The 26,911-nt window shown below is 38.8% G+C and overlaps 1 protein-coding gene across 6 annotated transcripts in view; it reads left to right on the top strand.

Annotated features, from left to right (window-relative positions):
* The window catches only part of LOC127663127 (actin-binding LIM protein 3-like), a 105,777-nt gene that overhangs the window by 59,568 nt on the left and 19,298 nt on the right, over positions 1-26,911 (top strand). For 4 of the 6 annotated variants that reach the window (XR_007972966.1, XR_007972965.1, XR_007972964.1 and 1 more), the window contains exons 4-14: positions 3,735-3,850; positions 9,689-9,815; positions 10,230-10,323; positions 13,004-13,091; positions 17,187-17,245; positions 17,344-17,415; positions 19,878-20,033; positions 20,711-20,740; positions 22,828-22,957; positions 23,818-23,916; positions 24,272-24,322. Coding sequence is in view for 1 of the 6 variants with exons in the window: in XM_052154596.1 (XP_052010556.1) it covers positions 3,735-3,850; positions 9,689-9,815; positions 10,230-10,323; positions 13,004-13,091; positions 17,187-17,245; positions 17,344-17,415; positions 19,878-20,033; positions 20,711-20,740; positions 22,828-22,957; positions 23,818-23,916; positions 24,272-24,322 (1,022 nt within the window). In the remaining 5 variants the exon portion in view is untranslated. The remainder of the gene's footprint in view (positions 1-3,734; positions 3,851-9,688; positions 9,816-10,229; positions 10,324-13,003; positions 13,092-17,186; positions 17,246-17,343; positions 17,416-19,877; positions 20,034-20,710; positions 20,741-22,827; positions 22,958-23,817; positions 23,917-24,271; positions 24,323-26,911) is intronic. The other 2 variants (XR_007972968.1, XR_007972967.1) reach the window with 2 other exon arrangements.

Here is a 26,911-nt window from a genome sequence, read left to right as displayed (position 1 = left end):
GTAATCCTTCCTCATGATTACGCAGTGTGTTTTTATCAGCTGAATGGGAGGCTAAATACTGTTAAATTGTGATGAGACTCGCACTGCGTGTACAAGCCATTCACACAACACAAGCTGGCAGCGCTTCTCTTTCGGTTAATCTTGCAAGTATATGCACCCGCTTTCCTTCGGTCAGGCCGAGCTGATGACAGCCTGCATTCAGTGTTTCATTTGTTTCTTTTTGCTTTCAGAACAACACTGCATGTAATAAGGAAAACGCAACGTTTAATCCTTCAGATTTCCATTACCGAGCTCTGCGTGATTTAGAAAAATGTATGACATAAATAAGAAATATTTAAGATTCCACACATTTTATGATCAGCAATCAAATTTGTGACATTATCTTTTAACTCATTTTGTACAAAAGAACAGGTTTTCTTTCATTAAAAAAATCTTTATTAAAGATGCTTTGTGAAAATTCACATGCAGGATAATGATTATATCATAATCATCGTGTTTTACACAAATTTGTCACTTAAACTGTTATGCTGATAACATAATTTGTAATGAAAAAGAAACTATTAAACTACAAAAAAATAACATACATGCACGTCGATACAGCCATTGACCAGGAAAATAAAAAATGGAAACTCCATGTCAAAAAGGTTGCCGATCCCTGATATAGGCTATAGTGCTGCTTAGACCAGAACAAAATTGCGACATTATCAGTGAGAAGTGTGCCGTGACCCATTTCAATTCACCATAACATATCAAAATGTTCTTATTTGAAATAAAAAAGCTTTTTCTAACTACAGTATATTTATAACATAAATATAATGATTATCTTGCATAAAAGCTATTTTGAGTGTGACAAAATGCAGTTTCTTTTTATTTGCAAACTATTACATTTCTAAAAAGGTTTTGATTGGGTGAACCCGCCATAAATCTGAGTGGACCTGTACCACTCTGGCCCTTATGTGGCCTCACCCCTGTCTGGACCCGGTCTAGGTTTGTGGAGGCTTCTGGTTCAGGGTGATTTGGCAGGAACAGTGAGCAAGAGCTGCTGACCTGGAAAAAAAAATACTTCCTTTAACTACCCTGAATTTCCATGCTGATGGATCCTGGTTTAACATGATTTATCTGGTGGACTAATGAAGCCACATCAGAGCACTATCAAAAAATTGCTCTGTTTCTCTGAGTATCCCAACTAGCCTGACATGGCAACATTGGTTCCACCAATGGTGTTTTGGGGGTGGCAATGTCTGTTTTCAAGCAATGGAAGACTGTTCGAAAGCAGTCATTATTTTTTATAGTTTTTGTTTGATGATTAGTTTTTGTTTGGTGGTCCTAGTGGCAGTCCATTAACTATGTAAGAAGGATTCCTTGTTCTTCCTTAACTACCATCAATATAAAATGTCAGGTCATTATGTGGTGTGAGTCACCACCTCCCATATATTAATTGCCGCTTTGTCTCTTAGTAGGAGAAAGGTAGGCGATCGTGTTCAGGTAGAGCTGGGTAGTGTTTACAGGCAGGTTCTTGTCTTTCTTATAATGTTTGTGGGGAGTGTGGGAGCTTTATTTGGGGTTAAATGTTGCCTAACCCTGCTGTTCCTGCTCTCATAAGACTTTTTGGTAAAATTTTACAACAAGGTTCCATTTGTTAACATTAGTTAACAACATTAGTTAACATGAAATAACAATGAACAATATTTTTACAGCATTTATTAATCTTAGTTAATGTTAATTGCAACAAACTAATACATCTTTAAAATCAAAGTATATGTTAACATTAATCCATGCACTATGAAATAACATGAACTAACAATGACCTTATTTTTATTAACTAACATTCACACAAAATAACAAAGCTTAATAAATGCTGTAATAAATATATTGTTAATTGTTTGTTAACAATACCTTATTCATTAACTAACGTTAATAAATAGAAACTTATTGTAAAATGTTACTGACATTTCTCTGCTTTCTTAATAAGTAAATCCTTATTTGGATGCCACTACCATTCTTGTCAATATGGCTTTTTCACTAAGGGATAGTTCACCCAAAAATGCATGTTCTCTCATCATTTACTTACACTCATTCCATCCTGGATGTGTATGACATTCCTTCTTCAGCAGAACACAAACAAAGATTTTTTAGAAATATATCTCAGCTCTGTAGTTTCATACAATGGAAGTGAATGGTGATCAGCACTTTAAAGTTCCAAAAAGACAAACCAAAAAACAGACAGTCGTATTAAAAATAATCCACATGAATCCAGTGGTTAAATTAATGTCTTCTAAAGTGATAAGAATGCTTTGGTTGAGAAACATATCAATATTTAAGTCCTTTTCATTATAATTGTTAACTTTTGGTCGCTGTCATGAGAGGACCCAGTTCATGCTGCCTCTCGCATGATGAAAGTGCATTTTATCAGTGTGGCAGGGCGGAGGACGGGTCCGGGTGATGCTACACACCTGGCCCCTAATCAGGCTAATTAGCCCTCGAGAGGGATAAAAGTCGACTGGAGATGGCAGTGTGACAGAGAGAGAGATTTACGGGCAGCTGCCCGACACCTCTATGTGTTTTTGTGTGTCTTTTTATTTAATTAAATATTATTTATATTGTTAAGCCAGTTCTCGCCTCCTCCTTTCCCTTTAATCCCTTTACACTGGTGCCAAAATCAGGGAAGGAGGAGGAATGCACCGTAGTGGAGTTCTCGCCGCTATCATCCACCCCAAAGGAGCAGCTGCGCCATACGCCGGAGGACGGAGGAGCCCGGCCACCTGGAAGCGGAGGAACGACCTCCGACCATGAGGGGAGGAGGGGCTCCCAACCAACCGCCTGGAGCGGTTACCGCTGCCAGGGGTGGGGGAGACCCCTACCATGCACCAAAAATGCGGCGGGGAGTTCCGTCAGCCAGGGGCCGGAGGACTGCCTCCGATCCGCCCGGGAAGGCGCGGCTGTCCTCCATTAGTGGCCGAGGACCAAGCTACGGTGTATTGGAGAACCGGCGAGTAAGTGATTTTTTTCGCTCTCTCTTTCTCCTCTCTCTCTCCCACTGCCGCTCCGCATTGGCCTTTCCCTCTCTTTTAAATTTGAGTGTGTTTTTTGGGAGGTACTTCACTGTTACAGTGGGGGGGTGTACATCATGCCGGGGCTCCCCGACCTGAGAGAACAAGGGAGGAATGTGGCAGGGTGGAGGGCGGGGCTGGGTCATGATGCTACACACCCAGCCCCTAATCAGTCTAATTGTCCCCCAAGAGGGATAAAGGCAGTCCAACAGAGAGAGAAATTTAGGGCAGCTGCCCGACACCTGTATACGTTTGTGTTTGTCTTTTTATTTAATTAAATATAATTTATATTAATAAGCTGGTTCTCGCCTTTCACTTTAAAATCTGGTATCATTATACGCACTCTTACTGTGTGTCCTTTATTTGGACATTATGATATTTGAAACCGCATGTTGTTTTAAATTCAACACTTGCTATTTATTTTAATAGTGTATGGAAACCTTCCATAAATCTTGCTGTCGGGCCCCTTGCTGTTGATATATGAGCAGTTTGGTTGAGTGTATGTGTGTGTGTGTGTGTGTCTCTCTCTCTACACATTTCTCCACCATATAATTTAGACTTTTTATAAGCATTCTGGACGTTTTTGAGTGGATCATTTTGCATCTGGATTATTGGAAATGGTTTACTTGTTTATGTAAGGTATGTGTGTAATAGCATGTTGTTTGTCTTTCTTTCCCTCTCTAGTAAACCTTTTCCAATCGGTGACAGGGTGACGTTCAGAGGCAAAGAATGTGTCTGTCAGCAGTGCTCCCTCAAGCTGGTTAATTCCAATGAGCCAATAAAAATCCAGGGGCCCAGTCGTAAGTCTCACCCCTCAATTAATATATTTGCTTTCTTTTAATATAACTGACATGTCCCTAACATTTTACATATTTTCAAAGTTTCCCTGAATAGAAAAAACATATTGTGAAGGTGTAACTTTTAAATGGGAAATGAGGAAGCTGGGACCAGCTTAACAAACACATTTAATAACACTTTTCAGCATCCAAAGAAACAAAAACACGCACTGCTATTCAGCCAGCGGCATCAAAACTTGAAGACATTCAGACATGCGGACAAGCTTCGTACATCTCTCTCCCCCCTATGCTGCTCTCTCCTCTCCTTAAATACTCCCACTACCCCTCGCTGAAACGCGAGGCCGGTGTGGTGCACAGGTTGAAGTAATTTTCACTTATCTTAAGCTGCTTCCAGGGACGGTGACCTTGAAACACTTTAACATCAAACCAATTTGATTGGCTGGCGTTGCTTGAAGCTCCACTGATGCTGACGTCATAGTGAGCACATAAGCATGAGCCCAATATCACACGGTCAAAATCCTCTTTCACAGCAGCATAGATATCTCCCTAAACCAATGTTTCACTGAGCATTCTGCACCTGGTCAGAGGAACAAACCCTGCCATTGAAAAAGCGAAAGTTGTTCACCATGTCAGCGCGCATTCAAGCTTTGCAGACGATGCTTCCCTTTCCTTGATGTTCTCCCTATTCAGTGTTAATTCAGGTCTCTGTTGACACCTTTGCATAGTTTGTCAAAAGTGCCATGCTGCAAATTGGCACTCTGGTCACCAAGATCTCTGCCCAGGATTTGGCAGATCTATGGGTGGCCGGGTGTCAGTGGAATGACACTCTTGGCAAAAATGGTCAGAAATTCACTTCTCGTTTTCCCTGCCGTTTTGAGCCAGAAACGAGGGTGTGGCATCTCCACAGTAACACAGGATGGCTAGCCCTGCTAATGTTAGGATGTTTAGTGCCAGAAGATGGCCATGTTGCAACACCTAAGCAGCCTTCTCAGTTTGCCTGCAGTTATGAGCAGGGAATGGTTTGTGGTGTGACACAGGAAATTCCGATGCCTGTTCTTGCTGTATTGATGCAATGCCATAAAACTGCCATGTCACAACAAAGATATTTTAGGCATCATTATTTCGCAATTGTGTTGTGATTTGGATTCAAATCAGGAAATCTGTATTAATGCCCAGACCTACTGAATACATTTGGTCAACACCAACATAACTCATTTTAGCTCCTAAAGGTAACAATTTCAGATTGCCACTTTGTGCAGTGAATATATTGTAAGGTTAAATATTGAGATAATTTAAAATACCATTTTCCCTCACTTCTAGAGAGCCCAAACATATCTCCTGTTCCAAAGTCTTGTATCACAGCCACTATATGGACAGAGAGGGGAGAATTGGTGGGAATAGGGAAGGAAAAACTTTACATCTGTCACTGTCTAAGGATTGACCTTATTGATCAGGAAGGTGAAGTGAAGAGAGCAGAGCTCTATGTCTGGCTTCAAATACTAAACATAGTTGAGCATCATCCAAATAAAAACAAATGATGTACTGACATTTCAGTGCTCAAATGACTGTTATAGTCATGCATCATATGCTGCCCTACAAAGCCTGCACAGCTCAATTAAGTGTGTGTGTGTCTGTGCTATACTGTAAGTGTGTGTTTTGTTCAGGTTAATTTCTGTTTTTCTGATCCAGAAAACGTACAACTTATCGTTCACACTGGATTTTTTATTCCTATTGATTTTGTTATGTGTTTATAAACCTGTCAAAGATAGCCATTACACTGAAAGTACTTTTTGAACCTTAAATCAATTATGTAATATTGCATCTTCAGAAAAGATGGCACTGCAGATGGCTGCTTCTGTGTGGAGCACTTTAGCGTTTTTGTTACTTTTGTTTGTTTTTCATGTTTTTTTGTCACTCTTTTTAAGATCAGTTTCACCAGGGGATGAACTACTAATAATTTGGCATAGCATACCTGATCATTTATTTGTTTGATTATTCTGACGTTTATTAGACATCTTAGTTGGAGGTGCAGCAGCCCTCTCCAAGCAACCCAAAAGACACACGCAAGGGTAGCCAGCCGGCATGCTTGTACAGCCAAATGGACAAACTGCTTCTGCTCACTCAAACAAATAAGGACTTTTCCAACTCCACTGCACTGTGTTTCATGGAAACCTGGCTGAGTGAAGTCATCCCGGACTGTGCGTTTCAGCTTTCAGCTGTTCAGAGCGGATTGCATCATGGAGTTATAGGGGAAAACGAGAGGTTGTGGAACATGCTTTTACATCAACGAAAGTTGGTGAACAGATGTAACAGCATTGAAGAAGATGTGCTGTCCTTATATAGAGGGACTCTTCATCAACTGTGAGCCTTTCTACTCACCGCAGGAATTTTCCTTGTTTATTCTGGTGAGTGTTTATATCCCGCCACAAGCATGCATGAACGTAGTGTTGCAACAGCTGGCTGATCACATTACAGACATGTAGTAACAACAGCCGGACAACACATCACATTGGCACCAGAGAAAGAAATATATTGGACCACTGCTACACCACTGTGAAGGATGCATATCGCTCTGTCCCACATGCAGCTTTACGACTCTCTGATCACTGTCTAGTTCATCTTCTCCGACCTACAAGCAGAAACTAAAATCAGCTATGCCTGTAGTAAGGACTGTAGAGATGGACCAATGAAGCACAGCTGGAACTGTGTTTTTGAGGCTGAAGCCTCAGAACTGGACGAGCTCACAAATACTGTGACATATATCAGTTTCTATGAGGATATGTGCATCCTTATTAGGACATTTTTATCATTCAATAATGATAAACTATGGTTTATAGGAAAATTCAGACAGCTTTGTCATGCCAAATATTATGCTTACAGAAGTGGGGATAAACATTGTACAACCAGGCCAGGAACACACTTACTATGGAAATCATAGTGGCTAAAACAAACCACTCTGAAAAGTTTTCAGCTAACAACCTGTATCTGTGTGGAAAGGCCTAAAAAGCATTACCAAGTACAAGACATCTTCACCTCGTTCTGTAGAGAATCAACAAATGGCTGATGAACTGAATTTGTTTTACTTTAAAAACTTTAAACTTTAAAAAGCCCAGTCTCACACCCCGCCACTGCTCTGATCTTCACCTCACTTCACACACACACACCAACACCTCCTGGAACCCCCCTCCTACTACTCAATCTGCACTTATTATCTATGAGGAGGATGTGTGCCGGGTTTTTCGGAAACCAAAGACTAGGAAAGCTTCAGGCCCAGATGGTGTTTTACATGCATGTCTGAAAGTCTGCACCGACCAACTGGCCCCATCTTCACAAAGATCTTCGATAGATCACTGGAGCAGTGAAAATGGCATTAATCCACACTTTACGTTATTGACACTCGCATGCAGATAGATTAAAGCCACGCATGGAAAAAGGAAGAACTCGCGCACATTATTGACACTCATTATTGAGTAGTTAATTGCTGCACGAGGAAGCGTGAAGATCCCGCGCGCGCATGACATCTCCTGCGCATGACAATTCCCTAAAATCTCCCGCTCTATCTCATCTGCTGCTTTGATCACTCAAACATGTTTATTTTTGGCAGTCATGGGATGGGTTTGCTCTTTTGATTGTAAACTAAAATGTAATTGGTTACTTACCCTTTTCCGGAAATCAGTTTTTTATTATCATTTATTTATTATTGTATGAACATCAAAAGAAAGGCAGTCATACCTGAAAGATTTACAAAAAAATACTGAGATTATAAATCACATTTCCCACAACATACCAAACAATAAATTACAAAAAATAAGTAAATAATTAAAATAAACAAAAATAAAAATAAAGTGGGGGAGTTACAAAATTACAAAAACATTACAAAACCAATCCTTCAACAAAGTATAAAAATATTTTGCTTTGGGACTTTTCATCCTACTCAATGTCAAAGTAATCAAGGAGGCATTTTGAAACATTTACATTTGTGTATGTAAAATTTAAACAAAAGCAATACATTATTTAACATAAAGATACATTTTTATCCTTAATTAATAAACCAAATTTAACAATTTCCCATGAAATTATCAGTCACGCAGGTATTTTTTGTTGCATCCAGCTAAATGAGAAAATCTTAATTAACTGAAGTGCTAGGGGTATTTTTTTCTTTTTTTTTAAAGAGTAGTGTCATCAGCAATGACTGACAATAAATTGATTCCCTTCTAAATTAATGCCAGATATGTTGCTCATTTCCGGAAGTCTGTTGTGATTGGATGCCTGTTATAAGAGGATTCATAACAAGCTCAATTTCACCTTTAGACATGGTTTCACCAACTGCACGAGTCACTGTTTGAGCACGCAAAAGCAGCAGATGAGATTAGATAGAGCGAGAGACTTTGGGGAATTGTCTTGCACGTGCTGCCAGGCATGTCCTTGCGTGCAAAATCTTGTATTGTACACGCAGGAGATGTCATGCATGTGCGGGATCTTCCTGTTTCCTCGTGCAGCAATGAACTACTGTGTGCAAGCCTCAATAGCGCGCGGTTTAAAACGTTTTCTTCTATCTCGTGTGCGAGTGTCAATAACGCACGCGGATTAATGCCGTTGAAATGTCTTCATAGAAGTACATCACTGGACCCCTGCTGTTTGCTTACCGAGCAAATAGGTCTGTGGATGATGCTGTCAATATAGAACTGCATTATATCCTGCAACACCTCGACAGACTTGGGACTTATGCAAGGACAATGTTTGTGGACTTCAGTTCAGCTTTCAATACCATCATGCCTGATCTTCTCTCAGCCAAACTGACCCAGCTCTCCTTGCCCACCCCAATGTGTAGATGGATCACCAGCTTTCTGACAGATAGACAGCAGCTAGTGAGACAGGGGAAACTCACATCCGGGGCCTTCTGTTTCACCTCAGGGATGCATTCTCTCCCCACTGTCAAGCTGCTGTAGTTTGCAGACAACACCACCGTCATTGGCCTCATCTGCGACAGTGTCGAGTCTGCATACAGATGGGAGGTTGATCAGCTGGCTGTCTGGGGCAGTCACAACAACCTTAATCTGTACAAGCTCAAAAAAGTGGAGATGATAGTGGACTTCTGGAGAAATTCTCCCGCATAGACTCCATTGTGAAGAAGGCTCAGCAAAGGTTGTATTTCCTTCACCAGCTGAGGTTCAACCTGCCACAGGAGCTGCTGAAACAGTTCTACTTGGTCGTCATTGAGTCTGCCCTGTGTACATCTATAACTGGCTGGTTTGGTTCATCCACCAAATCAGACAGAGGGAAACTACAATGGACAGTCAGGGCTGCTGAGAAGATTATTGGTGCCCCCCTGCTCACCCTCCAAGACCTGTACGTCTCCAGAAGTGAGGAAACGTGCAGGTAGAATAATTCTGGACCCGACACACCCTGCCCAATCCCTCTTTGAACTGTTGCCCTCTGGCCAGCGCTACAGAGCACGGAGTGCCAGGACATCCAGGCACAAGAGTTTTTACCCTCAGGCCATTTTTTTCATGAACAATTAAACTGCCTCAGGACTCTCCCATAGTGCAATAATGTAAATACATATCTCATGTACATATGCAAATTCACATATTTATTTCAATAACTGTACATACCCCTACCTTGCACATACATTACCACTTGCACATGTACATACGTCATTCTGTTATATGTTCTATTATTTGTATGTCTTTTTATAATCTTACCATGTTTTATATTCTGTGTTGCACTGTAATGTTCTAAGTGCTCTTGTTTCTCCTATCACCAAAAATAATTCCTATTGGATGTGAGAAAACTTGGTAATAAAGCTAATTCTGATTCTGATTCAACTGCTCTTTCTAGACTGTGCAGGATGTAAGGAGGAGATCAAACAGGGTCAGTCACTGCTGGCGTTGGAGAAACAGTGGCACGTCAGCTGCTTCAGGTGTCAGACCTGTGGCCTGGTCCTGACAGGCGAGTACATCAGCAAGTGAGTGACAGTTCTAATTTTACTCCTTGACCTTTGTGGATGCATATTTTATCCCAGACATTACAAAATTGGTAGCCTGTTGCTGTTATTTGAAAAACACATCACATACCTGTTTCTTAAGTTTGAAACTACAGTTGTGATAATACTCAATAGCACCATATTTGATTTGAGCGCTACTGTGGAGGAGATTTTCAGTAAATTAAGGCTTTGTCATACAAAGTTATCATATGGCTTCAGAAGACTTTAAATATAGCACTTCAAAATACCAACCCTTTAGTATAAAGCTTTGAAATACTAAAAGAATGATTCAATAAAATCAAAAAGGGTTATAGTTTGTCTGGTTTAACACAATGGAAGCACCTGTGCTTTATCAGTACAGAAGCCGTTCATTCATGTGTTTTATTTTGCTTTCAGAGATGGCATTCCTTACTGCGAGTCAGATTACCACTCCCAGTTTGGGATAAAGTGTGAAACTTGTGACATATACATCAGTGGACGAGTGCTGGAGGTGAGTGTATAAGTCTGCTTTCATCTTGGCTCAGGACCCATGTCCAACATTGAACTTTACAAACCCACCCAGACTCTCATCTAACCCAGGGACCCCCAATAAAGCTAGATTATATATATATTATATATTGTTTTAATACCTGTCCACAGACTCCATTGCAGATCTAGGTCACTGGACCTAAACAATTTGCTGACTATTAATATGTACCCACATATTGGAATTCTTTGCAATAAGCAGCTCCTCTTTAAATGGCATTGAGTATGCATAACCACACACAGAAGTCGACTGAATAAACAGCGATTGAGTGGAGAAATACCTGAAAAAATCCTGAATTGATCCATCAATCAGGCCAGGCAGGAAGTGTACGATAAAAAAAGATCAAGTTGCCCACAAAGACCGGGAATAAAGCCACAGTTTAAAGCTCTCTTCTTAGAAATACATGCTCTCTCTCTCAGCACACTTTTACCATTTATGGTTATCAGACTGCAAAGATTACACCTATGAGAGATTAGTAGTGGAGAGAACATTGAGAGAATATACAATTGAATTGGAAGGAAGTACACTGTTAAAAGTGATAACCTGCAATTTTTACTTTAAGAGCTATAGCTACCTGAAAACCCTTCAACCCATAAAATAAAAAATGTCATTGGTGTAACCTAATGTATTCAGGTTGATTCAGTCATGTTAAATAATATTTTTTAATTAGAATCAAACCAGACAATAGTTAGACAATAGACAATAGTTTATCTAACATTTATAAAAGTTCTCACTACAAAGACGATGGGATTTGTGCCTCTCTTTCTTTAAAAAACCTCAATAATTTGTTGAGTGACACAAATCATTCACTGCTAAATTACTTTGTCCCTTACCAGTACTGTTTCAATAGGTAGTTAGTGAGAGAAAGAGTTATCAGTTGCCCTGCCCTGTTCAGGTCTTTAGTTTGCCTCCCCAGTGGCTCATCCTTCAGAGGAATGGCTTCATCTTCTGTGCTTTTGATGCTTTATAAGCACAAATTATTATTTTGGCCCTTCACCCCTGGCACCCTTTCTTTTGTTGATTTGCTGTTTTCTATGACACAGCTGAAGTGAAGGAAGTGAAAGAGCATTGAGCATTTCTCAGTGAAGGAGAGAAAATGCATGGTATGTGACGGTCGCAGGGGAGGAGGAACATGATGAGGTAGTTTGCATTCAAATAAGAAAGTAGATAATTTGCCAGCTGAGCGTTTCAAAGCTGATGAAGCTTAATGCTAACACACACACACACACACACACACACACAAAGCATTTCGGTCTCATTCCTGTCTGTGTGTTCGCTCATATCCCAGTCTGAGTGGCTGGTGTGAAGTGCTCTGTGTTCCAGCGAGAGCACAAATCAGGTTATTTATAGCTAGTGGGACACAGGCTGATTTATCTTTATGCCTGTTTGATTTTGCACTGAGTCCCCAGGGAGACTGGCCTTCTCTTGCCACCTGCTCTGTGCCTTTGTGCTTTCTTTACAGTACATCCCATTTAGAAAATACATAGTCTGAGAGGATCTTAAGGTATATTTGCATTTTTTGCCTTTAAATAGCAAATTGTTCTGGTGTAAATAGGTGCTTTTAGCTGAAATATGTATGTGTTGAGCTTAAGATAAAGTACATAATTTTAACCATGGAGATAGTCTGTTTTGCTGCCTTTCACGTGGAAACAGTGCTGTTTTTGTAAGGTTTGTCTGCATTTAGCTGGTTAGCTTGACTTGAGTGTGCATCTTGTGCACAAGATTGTATGAAAACAAGCAAATTAACAAATTCTGTTCGTCTAACATCTTTAGTCTTCGGAGTAGGTGTGTAAATATTTGCTCTGACGATAATTCAATCATTCCATTAAATGTTTTTACAAAATTTGCATCATAGAAATACTTATTTTATTACAATTCATAAAATACCTTCAAAATTTTGCTGTAATTTTTGGAGAAACAAACTGGAGGTACAAATAAATGCTTCCACACCTGAAATCTTCAAATATCGATTTGATGGATTTGTACAACTGAAAATTATATAAGAACTATATTTTGGATAAGAAATTAATACATAATATATATATATATGAGAAAGGGGAAATGTGTAATTATTATCACAAATTGCTAAAATAATTACTCTTTTCAAACTGGTTTCCCGGACACACCCCCTGTCTCCCATTGGTCGATCAAACCTAAATGCCCACCCCAAACTCATTCCATTGGTTAAGCCAATGTTGACTCTGTCACCATACTTTGTGGCATTTCTCTATTTCTTCCCATCTGTTTGTCTGTTCTCTACTAGAGGACTAAATAAACAATTTAATTGTTCTACAGTTGTTCATTCTCCCAAATTTTATCTGAAACACTTCCCCAAATTACTGATTCTTGGCAGTGAAGTATCACTGTAATCTTTAAATGTGTGCACTGTGAGCAAGAGACTCATTAAACAAGTCTGTAGAGCTCAAATGAGACCTGAGCAGCTTTAAATGGCAATAAAGATGAAGTGCTAAGTTGGTTAATAAGGAGAACAGTTAAGACGAGCGATTTTTTATTATGCTCATGATAATGGGTTTCACAGGTAGAACGCTTATGTGCTTGTTCATGTTGTTTTAAAATCCCTCAAGTATCCCTTTTTCATTTCATTTTGTTTGTCTTTTCACATCTTTCTCTCTCTCTCTTCTAGGCCGGAGGAAAGCACTATCACCCCACATGTGCTCGTTGTTCCCGGTGTCAGATGATGTTTACAGAGGGAGAGGAGATGTACCTCACAGGTGAGGAGAGGTTGAACAGGTCAGACCTTCCTTAGAGGGGATACAATGAGATCAGCTGTAGACTTAGGCAAAAGTCTCACGATCCATTTGATCTTGGGAAAAAAATAGTTAAAGCAATCTTATTTTTGCTTTTTCTTTTCTTTAGGTTTGGTCTTGTTCAGCATTTTATAGGACTTGGCTAATAAAGGAGCACTTTTAGAGTATTCCATGACAATCCTTCATGATTAGCTCCATTTCTAGAACATCATGAACAATATTCAAGATTCATGTGGGAGATAAAGCCTTTAGTGGAACATTTAATGAGGACTCTTAAGAGTCACAAACAAAGGCTCATCTGACTAGCTTAATGTCCCATTTAGTGGATTTCCCCTCATAAAACTGTTTGATCATTCATATGACTTTCAGAGCCAGATGCTGGTGGACATTAGAATGCATAACAGTTCTTTCTGCTTGTTTGCCTGTTCTATTTCACATTTTGCTGTAATACAACAGTGTAAGTATGTTACAGACTAGCAAACACACCTCAAGGAAAATGCATTTAAGAGTCAGCAGAGCCAGTCGACAGCCTTCAAAATAATTATTATGCAAAGAGAGATAGAGATAAAGAAACAGAACAAGAGAGAAAGAGAAAATGAGCTTTGGATTAAAGGAATATTACAATACAAGTCAAGCTCAATTGACAGCATTCGCGGCATAAAGTTGATTACCACAATTCATTATTTTGAATCATCCCTCTTTTATTTAAAAAAACAAACCAGAACAAAGTTATGGTGAGGCTTACAATAAAATTGAATGGGGCCAGTTTTTGGAAGGTTTAAAGGCAGAAATGGGAAGCTTATCATTTTGTATAAGTGCTTATATTAATTCTTAAATAAACTTGTGTATTATTTGAGCTCTAAAGTTGTTTTAAATTGTCTTTTTTTATGGTTGTTTTTTGGGTTTACAGTGCTACGTCTTAATGGAAGCAAAGTTGTTAAACTTAATACAGCAAAGTTTAGTAAGTGATTTTATCACACACATCATGTTTAGATGCAGATTGTTTATGTCTTGTGGCTATACTTTTGAAACAATGAATATTTTAACTATAATGGATTGGCCTCATTCACTTCCATTGTAAGTGCCTTCTGTCTGTAACTCAGATTTTTGCTTTTTTTAAAGAACAAATCTAAAAAAAAAATTTTGGTAATCAACATTAGTTACAGGTATGCCACAAATGCTGTCTATTGAGATTAACTTATTGAATCCTGAATATTCCTTCAAGAAAATGTCTTGAATGATCTCTTCAAAATAAAAAACACAGTTGAATGAATATGCATTTGCCTTGCTTGAGTTACAATCTGATTCTAAACCTTAAATTCACTTAAGACGTCAGAGTGGCAATTCATTGGCAGCCAGTCAAAGATACCAAATCACCTTGTAAATCATTCTTTTCATTTCTTAAATCATGTCTTCTTAAAGGGTAACTAAACACCTGGGGATAGAGGGAACGAACCGAGTGCGGGGCTGAGCGGGGGCACCTGAGACTCGTAGTGACGGATTAATTGACAGCTGCTGTCAGACTCTATTTTATTATTATTCCTCACACGGTCGCAAGACGACATGTACATGAATCTGGCGTGGTGAGCTGGAACCTGCTTACGTCAGCTGTCACCGCTTACGTCACGAAGTACCGCAACAGCCAATAGGAAAATTCAACTGCAGTAGCCGCCTGTTATGAACGAGCAGCGAAGGCAGACGAGGAGATGCAGATCCAGTTGCAGTTCAACTTTATTACATAAACAAACAGGCAAAACACAAAGGAAAACCCTCAATGGGGAAATAAACATTACATAGAAAACACGGGCAGGGAACACACACACACCAGGCTAACAACATTCAACGAACGACAAGGAGTGAACAAAAAGCAGGGCTTAAATACACAGTGAGTGATGACAGAATGAGACACAGTTGAAAACAATGAACAAAATGGCAGTGATGATGGCAGGTGGATTCTGGGAAGTGTAGTTGTAAACAATGACAAGAGAGACAGTGGAGCTAAACAAGGGACAAAACTATGGAATGCAAAGGTGACAAAAATGGCAGACAGAGGGCAACAGTGAAACAAGACAAGCAATTCCTAACACCACCGTTCAACCTGAAGAGGGCAGCACTTGGTGTTGCGAAGGCCATGCTCTACCAGTTGAGCTACAGGAATCCATATTAGTGCAACATGTCCATAGTGAATGTGGCTAACTATGTTGAGACTAAATTCATGTACTGAATTTATACAGTACATTCACTAAAAATCATCTTGACACCTTGTTGGTTTTTTTCTCCTGAGACTCAAGAGTGACTGCTGTGTGCCTTTTTGATTTGTCTTTTTGATTTGTAACTAGTAGCACCTAATACAAAACACGCACACAAATATTGAAGAGCAAAGCGTTTTCCTAAAAATGTGTGTCCTCATATGGGGACAGTGGGCCTGAAGTTATATTAAATATTACAAAGCTATAGAAAGTTAGCTTTTTTTTATTAAATTGTTTAGTATTTATCCAGGAATGGTGGTTATTCACGGTTTTGAGGACAATGTGTATTGGGAAACGCTCAAATAAAAAACTATACAAATATAAATAATTTGACTTAATTTGACTTTAATGTTACTTAATGTTTTTTCCACTTAGACAACTAAATCTCCATGTTCTCTCTTTGCACTGTCAAACTAAAATGTGATAGCCAGTGCTGAAATGCTTTACCAATCAGAAATTAGAATAATCAGTTCTGATTCAAGTAATGTCCAGCATCATCCAATCACTGCCAACCATGTTAAAATAAAATGTAGCATTCTGAACCCAAGTACTGATTACCATTGTGCCATGTATGCCAACCATGTTGAGTGGTGCAGCCATCATTTGCAGCTTGAAACGGAACTTTATTTGGTGGTATTTTTTCCCCCCTTTTTTCTGCCAATTTGGAATTCCCAATGTGCTCTTAAGTCCTCAAGGATGCGTAGTGATTCGCCTCAATCCGTGTGGTGGAGAATGAATCCCAGCTGCCTCCGTGTCTGAGACTGCCAACCCATGCATCTGATCACGTGGCTTGTTGAGTGCATTGCCACGGAGACATAGCACATGTGGAGGCTTCACACCATCCACCGCGGCATCCACGCTCAACTCACCATGCGCCCCACTGAGAACGAACCACATTATAGCGACCACGAGGATGTTACCCCATGTGACCCTACCCTCCCTAGCAACCAGGCCAGTTTGGTGGCTTGTGAGACCTGGCTGGAGCCACTCAGCACGCCCTATGATTTGAGCTAGCAAACTCCAGGTTGTGATAGCCAGGGTCTTTACCACTGAGCTACCCAGGCCCCCCCAAAACTGAACTTTTGACCAAAAGCTTGGCTGAATTGGAATGCTCCCTTGCTCCCTTCCCTTATTCTCATTCTAACTCTGTATACAGCCTCTAAAAGCAACATTTTCCAGCTTTTGGATGAACCCATTGATTCTCCATAGTGATATTGCCAGTGGATATAGGACTGGATAAGGCTCAATGTCCTCACAGGAGGTCATTGTGTTTAAAAGTGTGCTGTTTCATCATAAATCACTGAAATTTTCAAAATGGCATTTCTGATAAAACTAGAAATGTTACTCTTTTGATACAAATATATTTCAATGTAAAAACTTCATGCTGTTTCCTACCAGGTCTAGTTTTGTTGCCAATTCTCCCAAAGACAAACTCTACTGAGATCGGCATCATCTTGTTTTAGCACATGCCTCTGTGTTGAAAGTTTAACCATTTAATGACAGCCCAGATTGTCCTGAACTGAGATCAGTTGGTTTAAATGAAAGTAAATGATCCGTAGCGAATTCCAAACACAATGTACGTGCATGAGAAAAAAAAAAGTTGGTTCTGAGAAAACATCTTATTTTAATGTAGCGTTATTTGTATGCAGATAACACATTGGTATATTGTTATCTAATGCAATGAGATTCATACCTTTTTGGGTGTGACTTAAGTGTCCAAAAGTGTCCACATTTTGGAGCCCACTGTATATGTTGTGCATGCAGTAACTTTAAAAGGTTCTTCTTTTCTTTATTTGAATGTATCGCTCAGGTTCAGAGGTGTGGCATCCTGTGTGTAAACAGACGGCACGCGCAGAGAGGAAACTGAGAGTGAGTCTTTTTTCTTTGTTTTGTAGACTGAATTTCAATAGGCCTTCAGATCTCACTCTAAGGCTCTGGTTTTTTTTTCCCTCTATTTTATTTTACAGCTCAGGCGCACATCTGAAACCTCAATTTCTCCACCAGGCTCCAGCATAAATTCACCTAGCAGGGTCATCTGTGTAAGTAGTCAATGGCTATGTTCGGAATAGCATACTGACATAACATTCTTACTATTTCTGCAGTATGTTGTATGTACTGTATATTGTGCACAATATGTACAATTTCTATATGCATAGAATGTCCAGACAATCTACTACATTTTCCAAAATACAGTTTTTTTGCACACTGTGCAGTAATGTGTTCCACAATGCAATACACTCATTCTGACAAATAAAATAGAAGTGATATCAATTGAAATTTTAATTTCATTATTTGCTCATACTGACAAATGTTAAGACATATTTACATCTTTGTTGGATGGCACTCATGTGCAATATGATGAGGTCATGTGACAACAATGCAGCATACAACTGTGTTTGTTTACTGTGGAATAATTCGTACCGTTTCACTTACTGGTACTATTTAAAAAAATAAGGTAGGCAGTAAACAATGTATCCTGTGCAATATTCAGCAACTAGTAAGCTAGTATTCCATTCCGAACATTCCATTCCCAATCGCTGTCTGGTTACCTGGAAGAAGTTGTGAAAGTACCAGCTAAATTACATTACAAAAGTACTTACAGAAATTTGAAAATAACCCTGCTAAAATGACTAGTTTAGACCAGCTTCTGTATTTCCATGCAAATCAAGGCAGGTAGGTGGTGATTAGTGCTGGTTTGGTCCATAGCTGGTCAACTAGTATTGTCTTGCTGGTGAAGCTGGATGATTATTGCTGGTTAAGCTAGTTAAGAAGCCTGATGGGAACACCACCACACCAGTATCCCACCAGCATTGCTGGTCTCAAGCATATTATATAGGATTTATATTAAATTAAATTAAGATGCATTTAATGATTGGGTTGATGAACAAATTTATGTTTAGATAGTAGATGAAGTTAATATCACATCAATACTTAAGATAATTAAAGCACTATAGATATGCAAGATGGATCACTCTCATGCTTGATTCTATTGGTGTGTCATAATGTCTGTTTGCGTGTATTCCGCAGTGGTGCAATCATTTACATCTCATGTAGAAGTGTTGGGTGCGATTAATGTATGCATTACGCAGTGTAAGCATATGTTCTTTCAGGTCTATTCCCTGCTGAAGGTCAAATGTTTTAAAGCACACATCATGTCTGTACTATTCTTGTGTATGGTGGAAATGCAATTACCTGCTGTTTTGAAATAACAATCTTGAAATACCACCTGAGGTCATAGGTCAAAGAAGTCTGACTTTCAATGTGTTCACGCACTGACTTGGTCATGAAGGCTTTGTGTGTACAATAAAACAGAACAGTCATTCAATTTGTACTTTACAACAAAGGCAGTGGTGGGAAGTACTGTGAAATTGTACTTAATACTTAAAGAATGGGTACTGGGTCACTGTAAAGGTTTCCACTAAGGAAGACATCGGAAACAGCGTTCTTGGCTTCAAAGGAAAGGCTATTTAATTTAGACACTCTTTAGAATATACAATACAACAATTCATCCACTTCTTCTGGTGGCTTTGGTGTCGGCTCTCTCTCTCGAGGCTCTGTGGCTGCTGCTTTTTATGCCGCTCTCCCCATGCTTACTGCAATTAGACACAGGTTTTAGACATAATTTAGCTCAGGTGTAAGCGCCCTTACCGCTTTTCTCTCCCGGACGGGCGCTTCACCACGCCCCCGCTGCCACAGTCACATTTTACTAATTTAAAATGATTGCCAAACACACGAGTAAAAGTAAAAAAGTAAAATAAAAATAAAATATCAAATTTAATTGTACTAGTATTTAAAAAGACAAAAAAAAATTACATTTAATTATACTAGTATTTAAAAGGAAAAAGGCAACTTTTTAATTGCTTTTTAAATAGATTGATGAATTTAGTAAACAGAGGAGATTTTCTCGTTGCAATAACTTGCCAGTTATTTATAGATTGATCACCAAACTGTGTTTTCACTCGAGTCAAATTCCTCTTCATCAAGTTCCTCTTATAACATCTGTAAAACTTTTGCTTTAGGTAAAAACTGTTGTGGTTTCTGAAGAGATGTCTCATCTTGAGGACAAATGGCAATAATTGTGGGCAATAAGTACAAATTCCCCCAAATAATACTTAGTATAAAGTTTTGGTTCTCTAACTATTTCTTTTAAGTACAGTAATGAAATACAGCACAATTACAACAGTACTTTACACCACTAAATAAAGGCTGCAAATTTTGAAAAAGGCAAGTGTATTTATAAACACATAAAAGACAATTTCATAAGCAGCCTTTCCAATACATTATGACAGTTTTAGTAGTTTAATTCATGAGCACAAATGTATTGTTCCAGCACTTGCATTATAATGCCTTTGTAATTGCACAAACTCTGCCGCAGGCTCATTTCCACACTTAATTGTGTTGTGGTTGATATTGTCGCCTATCATCATTGCTGTTGTTTGCAGTGCTGCTCATTGCATTTGACGTGTGAGTGCATGTATCTGTCCTGTGTTCCTCTCCTTAGGCGAAAGTGGAGAACGAGATCCTTGATTACAAAGACTTGGCCGCGCTGCCTAAGGTTAAAGCCATTTATGAGTTGCAGAGGCCAGACTTCTGGTCCTTTGAGCCCAGTCACAGATACTGCTCCGATGACAGGCTAGAGCACCTCAGCTATGGGGAGGTACTGCCCCAGTGGGCCACTAGAACCCCTCTGAGTCTACATTTAGCATGTCTCCCCCTGTTCCTGAATCTACTGACCTTAAAACACTTATGTCTCAGCCAAACTTGGTGAACTTTGCTTTGAGTACCTCATTTGTGTCATGTCTGCGGGCTGGCTAATTGCTTTTATTTGCTGAAGCACCATGTATATGTGTTTCCCCCACCAATTAAAGGGATAGTTCACCCAAAAATAAAAATTATCTCTTCTTTTACTCACCCTCATTTTTTTATGACTTTCTTCTATGGAACACCAAAAGAAGCTTCTGACTAACATCTCTTTTTGTGTTTCATGGAAGAAAGTCATATAGGTGAGTTAAAGATGACAGAATGTTCATTTTGGTGTAAACTATATTTTTATTAGTGAATATGAGTGCTTTTGGTTGAGCCACCTTGCTTTAGTGTGTTTTTAGAAACCTCGCTGGAAAATACTAGCGATGAAGCAACATTGCATAACACTTGCTGAGTAGAAAATTAACAGTGCGACAAGAGGAGGTTGGTAGGTCTAAACATAGTGGCTCCATAACCACGGTCTCCTTGCTTCTCTTTTCCCCTTCACACATCAGATGTCATGGCGAAAGAGACTGAAGGTTTATCTCTGAATTCGTGTTAAACTAACTCTGTCTTTTTTTATTTCCACAGTCCTTGGGCACACTCTCCCCTTACTCTCAGGTAGAAGTTTTGACTCAAATGTTTCCTATTGATTTAGTGTAAAAAAAATACTAATTGATACAAATAATAGTTCACCCAAAAATGACAATTCTGTGCTAAAACAAATGTTCACTGCCACTGTGAATGAGCTTCTCTGATGAACGTGCATTGGACGTCAATATTTTCACAGAAAGATTAGCTACATTTTGGGTTGTTTCACACCAAAACCGATTGTACAGGTATGTCTTCAGAACACTTTGAATATGCGTAATATTATATATGAATGGACAACTTTTATTATACATTTTGGTCCTTTTTACGCTGGGTCACTATCAACTGCCATTGTTTTTAGAAGATAGACCAGGATATCCATTAACCCTCTGGGGTCTGTTTGTGTTAGAGTTTTGACATGCCTTGACATTTGTGCTTTTTCAGTTGCTTAAAAACATATTAATGGCTAAAGTCTGATAACACTGTATTCAGCACAAACTGGGCTACAATAATATGTGAGCAACATGTGTGTACATGTTTGTATTTTTGAGAAAATAACGTTTATGCGTGGTTTTTGATAACAAAAATCCTAAGTCATTGAAATAAGTCCATATAACACAAAATAAACATTTGTCCACTAGACTTTTGAGAACTGGATTTTGTAGCCTAGTGTTTTTGCTACAAAATGATGTGAAAACCACCCTGATCACTCATTCAAACAAAACAATTTAGTCATTTAACTTTTGTAAGACACTTTTAGTGTTAGAAAGGTCATATGCGAGGAGGCGTGAATGATCATGAATATTGATGTGATTCACACCTGAGGAGACAAAGCCCCCTCCCCTGGGCGTATCAATGAGGAATGTGACAGAAAGAGAATGAATGTGAGGAGACTTATCATTATAATATGCTGATTTTCTAATATGGGCATATTTAAATCACATTTGACACATTTACACCCTAACACATATTTGCAAGCACAAGCTTTGTTGATGATGAGGCAGCATAAACACTAGTTAAAATATATTCTAAACATATTATTTTTATATCATATTACATATCATATTTATATCATACATCATACAATTTAAATGCCTGCTTTAGCCGAAACAGCATTTAAATGTAACTAAATCTTGCCTATTAGAAGCATATTTCAAATTGCAGTACTCTGTATCCTGGCTTGCTAGTCTGGAAACAATCCCACTAGTAAAATATGCACATGTTTATATAAAATAGCATGTCAACTAATGTAAGTAAAACTAAATGACTTACTCATCCGAAATTGTATCCTCGGCTGGATCAAGTCTCTCTTCAAAATGCAAACGTTCATCGGAGTCCCGCTCTTCTTCTGAGGAAAATGTGGACTTTTCCTAACCTGTGTATCGTGCAATCTTCCAAATGCAAACTTTATGTTTTTAAGGCACAGTCGGGGCATTTACCATTTGCATTGATCGCCTCAGCACATTACTGTTTGAATTGCAGCCTCTTCCCGTGGGTGTGATCACATTAGCTATAATGAGCTGAGGCAGGAGAAACTGTACATTGCTTCATTTCATACAGATTACATTTCAGGAGAATATTTGTTTAAAATTTTAATTGTTTTATTTAAAAGTAGACATTTTAAGCTTTCTTTAGACATATGTTTCATGTTTGTGTGATAAGAATTCGCAGAGTTTCAGTTCATTTTTGTGACATGTTTCAGAAATATGCTCATATAAACAGAGACAGCTGAAAGATCACACTTTTTATTTTCTTTATTTTACAAAAGCACAAGGTTTTGTTGTTATTGTGAGTGTACACAAATAAATGTAGACCCTTTATAGTCTCTAATGATGTCTTACACTTATCTGTATGCCCCAAAATGACAGAGGACTTTATGTTGTTTCCGCTGTAATGACGAAAAAATTCAGCAGAACGCACCAGCGCGTTTTCCACATAAGAAAGTCATACAAGTTTGAAACATTTTGAGGATGTGTAAATAATGACAGGTTTTTCATTTTTTGGTGAACTATTACTTAAAGCATGTTGCTCTATAAATATTTTTTCTATAAGGCGGTTAAGCAATTGAGGGTTTCTTACAGTATTTGAGTAATGACATTGTCTACTTATGTGGACAGGACATGTATGACAGTATGGATATGAGGATGAGACAATCCTCCAGTCCAGGATACATAGACTCTCCCACCTACAGCAGGCAGGGCATGTCTCCCATCATGCCACGCTCTCCACAACACTACTACAGATACGGTGAGTACCTTCTGCCAAGCTCATGGCAGTAGAGTGACATACACTGTGAACGTACACAAAATGCCTTGTTGTCTTGCTGTTGTATAGCAAGAACATACACTACCAGTCAAAACTTTAGGAACTCTTGACTGAATTTGTTTCACGATATAAAACCCTTTTGACATAAAGTCTTGTGCTTACATTCTTTAATTAGTTTTGTAGATAACTATAGATTCTGCGTACATATACATTTCTTAAAAATAAAATAAAAATATTGCTACATTGTTAGTGGACCAGATATTGAAGGAAAAGTAGCCAATGGGTACCCAGCATGCATGGGAACTCATTCAATACTGTTTAAAAAGCATCCCAGGTGGCACCCCATGATGTTGGTTGAAATGTATGATAGCTAACATTAAAGATTTGTTTAATACTTTTTTATTATGTCTCTAAATTATCCCCATACTTTGATCTGTTTTTTGATTGTTTTGATGCCTTTACTACTATCATTCTTAAATGTGAAGATTAGCAATATAATAACTAAATAAATAGTGGGAGTGTGCAAACTTTTCTGGTTACTGATATTTACTTATTTTGCTAAAGTAACCAAAATAACAAATGTATATTATTATTGTGTGGGATATTTTTTATTGTTATTAGGGGGGCGTATCCCACCCATCACACCCACTTCCTATACACCCGTCTGACTGGCACAGTATGGGCTTTCTCTGTTTTGAAATGCATACTGTTCCTGCCTGGCTAATCTTGGTTCATTGATCTGATGATCACTGGTCTGATTGAGTGTGTGTGGATGGGCTACACAGGAAGTGTGCACTCATGCTCTGGTTCTGTTACTGTCATTGGCTCGGGGCTTGCTGCAGGCACTGAGAGTGGCAGAAGTTCACCCTATTGCAATCAGCTAGATGCCCGGCCCAGCACGCCCACCACAAACCAAGCTCCCAAGCATTTCCATGTGCCAGGTAGGCCATGCCTCTACATTCCCCTCATTGGCTGCTGTCATCACTTTCATACTCATCCAGCAGTATATTTAATATAAATGAGAATCCTTCAGTATCCCTCCTTAATGGCTCTGAAGTCACTATAACTGCTTAATGTCTATACTATATGTCTATAGTATGACTCTACCCTGTCTATTTCCATTTTACCTTTTTTGTACTCCTAATCTCTCTTCCACTTTTACATAAAAGGTCCATGGAAACCTGATGAGGAAGTACAAAAAAGTCCCCCCCCAACACACACACACACACACTCTTTAATCTTCCCTCCTGTCTTTCACTTAGATGTTTTATTTCTAATCTTTTGATTTCTTCTCAGCCTCAGGAGAGCCCAACATCTACAGAAAGCCTCCCATCTATAAGAGACATGGTACAGTGTGCTTGACTCAGACTGTGTTCCCTCCAACTCAGTTCTGAGGCTGTGTGAGCTTATGGGAAAGATGTGTCTGACTAGTTAGTAGTGTCCCCCATAACTGTACCCAAGCAAACACTCTAGTCAACCTTTAATTTTTCAGAATCGCCTTTCAAAGAAATTGTGTAAAAAGGAAGAAGAATAATGGCTCGTTTGGAAATTATATCTTGAGGATTTTGTGGATGCAGAATAAACCCAATACATATCTTAATACATATCTTAGAGATATGTATTTGTTACGTCTTAGTCCAGTGGTTTTCAAGTGGTTTTGCTTTAGGACCCACATTTTACATTGGAAATCAAGTTGTAACGGGACAAAATTGTACACAAAAATGCTCTTACATAAACACTGAAATGTATTACAATTTAGGCTATATATTTATAATTTGTATTAAGCCAATAATTTATAGCACAAAATGGCCATGTTTATCTTAATTGCAGGTGAGCCTATATTTTATGAAGTCTGATTTACCTTGTGTAGATTTGTCTGTTGTTTTTGAGGATGAGGGCATGACAGACAACCTGGCCATGTTGGCATTTTCCTAATTTGGCTAGCTTCTACCAAGTGGCATGCATTTGTGGCAAAATACTTTAGCGTTTGATTGGATGCATGGTCTTTGACACCAACAATGAAATATATGGGAACCGTTGTCTCCTTCCTATTAAAAGTTGATAAAGCTATTGATTTTGCTCTCCTAACTATGCACAATTATTTTGTTATTTGCATCTAGCATTGTTTTGTCCCTGTAATCTACAAACCCATTTTTGGGTCCTGACCCACCAGTTGAGAATCACCGTCTTAGTCCAGTTTAGGGTGTGACAGAGCATCAGAGAGCATCCTGTTTGTTCCTTGCATGCTGGTAGAATATAGAACTGGCATAACCTCATCCATCTTTCCACAGGAGGGTGATGAAAAAAGGATGAGGCTTGCTGAGGCATGATTAAAGCCTGTCGTACCCCCCTCTGCTTAAGATCAACTGGGAAGTGGTCACCTTAGATGCCACAGAGACCCCCCACTGAATGCTAAATTATGCTCCAACCCTATAGAGAAACCTGAGGTTTTAGCATGCAATGGGCAGGTGACCTAATCTGCCATACTGTTTCTCTAACTGCTGCAAGCGGTTGGTGTAATGAATGAGGCAGCGAAGGTTGAGGACCCAAGTGCAGTTATCTTTATTGACTGAATACAGGCAAAACATAAAGGAAAGCCCACAATGGGAAACAAAACATAAACTAAAACAATAGGGCAGGAGGACACATACCAGGCTACAACATACAACGATTGACAAGGAGTGAACAAGAAACAGGGCTTAAATACACAAGGACAGGATGATTACAAATGAAAAACAGGTGTGAACAATGACACAAAATGGCAGTGATGACGGCAGGTGGATTGTGGGAAATGTAGTTCGGACAAAGACAAGTGAAACCAGGGCAGACAACAAGGGAATCGTGACAGTTGGAAAGACATTGAATGTTAAATTTGGTGGATATGATATGCAATTCATTGACATGTAGGTAGATTAAGAGACTACATTTGTTAGGTATTGGTGGCATATCATTTGATAGAAGATAGTTTATGTACATATCTCTATCTGTGTATTCATAAATTTCCAATCTCACACGTTTGTGACTTTGTCAATTGCAATGACATGTTTCCCCTCAGATTGTGCTTAATCTATCTCCTTTATCTCAAAAATATTAATAGTACATCTTTCCCTCTTAACTGCATGCCTGTGTATGTGTGTGTATTTTATATTCTATGTGTACCGTATGTTTATTACAGGCTTGTGTCATTTTTTTTTTTAAAGGATAAATTAAAACTTTATTGTTCCTAGACATTTTTTAATAAATTAGCAGGCACACTTATTGGTAGCTAAAAGCATAATCAAATTAGACAAAATGTTTAATAAGCAAAGGGTGATGTGAAGAAATTTGCGAATGATGACCATTCAAATCCTGCAGAAATCTGTCAAGTTCTGGTGGCACAGATTTGGTGTTGACCTGTCAATAAGTATCAATAATATGTGACCTCACAGATCCAGGATGCAAGAGAGAGATTATTTCTTTTCTGTTTAATTTTTGCACAGAGCAGCATTAATAGTGAAGATTTATTTACCTGCCAACTCAGATACGTTATTAAGAGAGCCATCTCTGTCAACGAATTTGCTCTGTTTACATTTGTATGTAGTCATGGTGATGTGAAACCACACGAAGGCCAAGTATGTTTTAGGCATTTGTTGTGGTAATGCACATCCCCTGGTATCACATGTTCTGCCGACACCTGGAGAGCAAAACACACACACACACACACACACACACACACACACACACACACACACACACACACAAACTGCCAAAGATGTTCTTAGTTTTAGGGTATTAGAGGTGTGATATATTAAAGTGAGCATTACTGTGTTTATCCACATTTCACAAGCCTGTAATGAACACTTTACAAGGATTATTTTGATACCCATATGGTGGATCTGTGCATGTAATTGAAATGTGTAATATTGTTGTGGATTGTTTAGCTGTGTTATGCAGAAG

This window comes from Xyrauchen texanus, chromosome 23 (genome assembly GCF_025860055.1).
Source record: "Xyrauchen texanus isolate HMW12.3.18 chromosome 23, RBS_HiC_50CHRs, whole genome shotgun sequence".
NCBI classification, from domain to species: Eukaryota; Metazoa; Chordata; class Actinopteri; order Cypriniformes; family Catostomidae; genus Xyrauchen; species Xyrauchen texanus.
The sequence above is the reverse complement of the archived record's forward strand: the minus strand, read 5'-3'. Positions and strand labels throughout refer to the sequence as shown.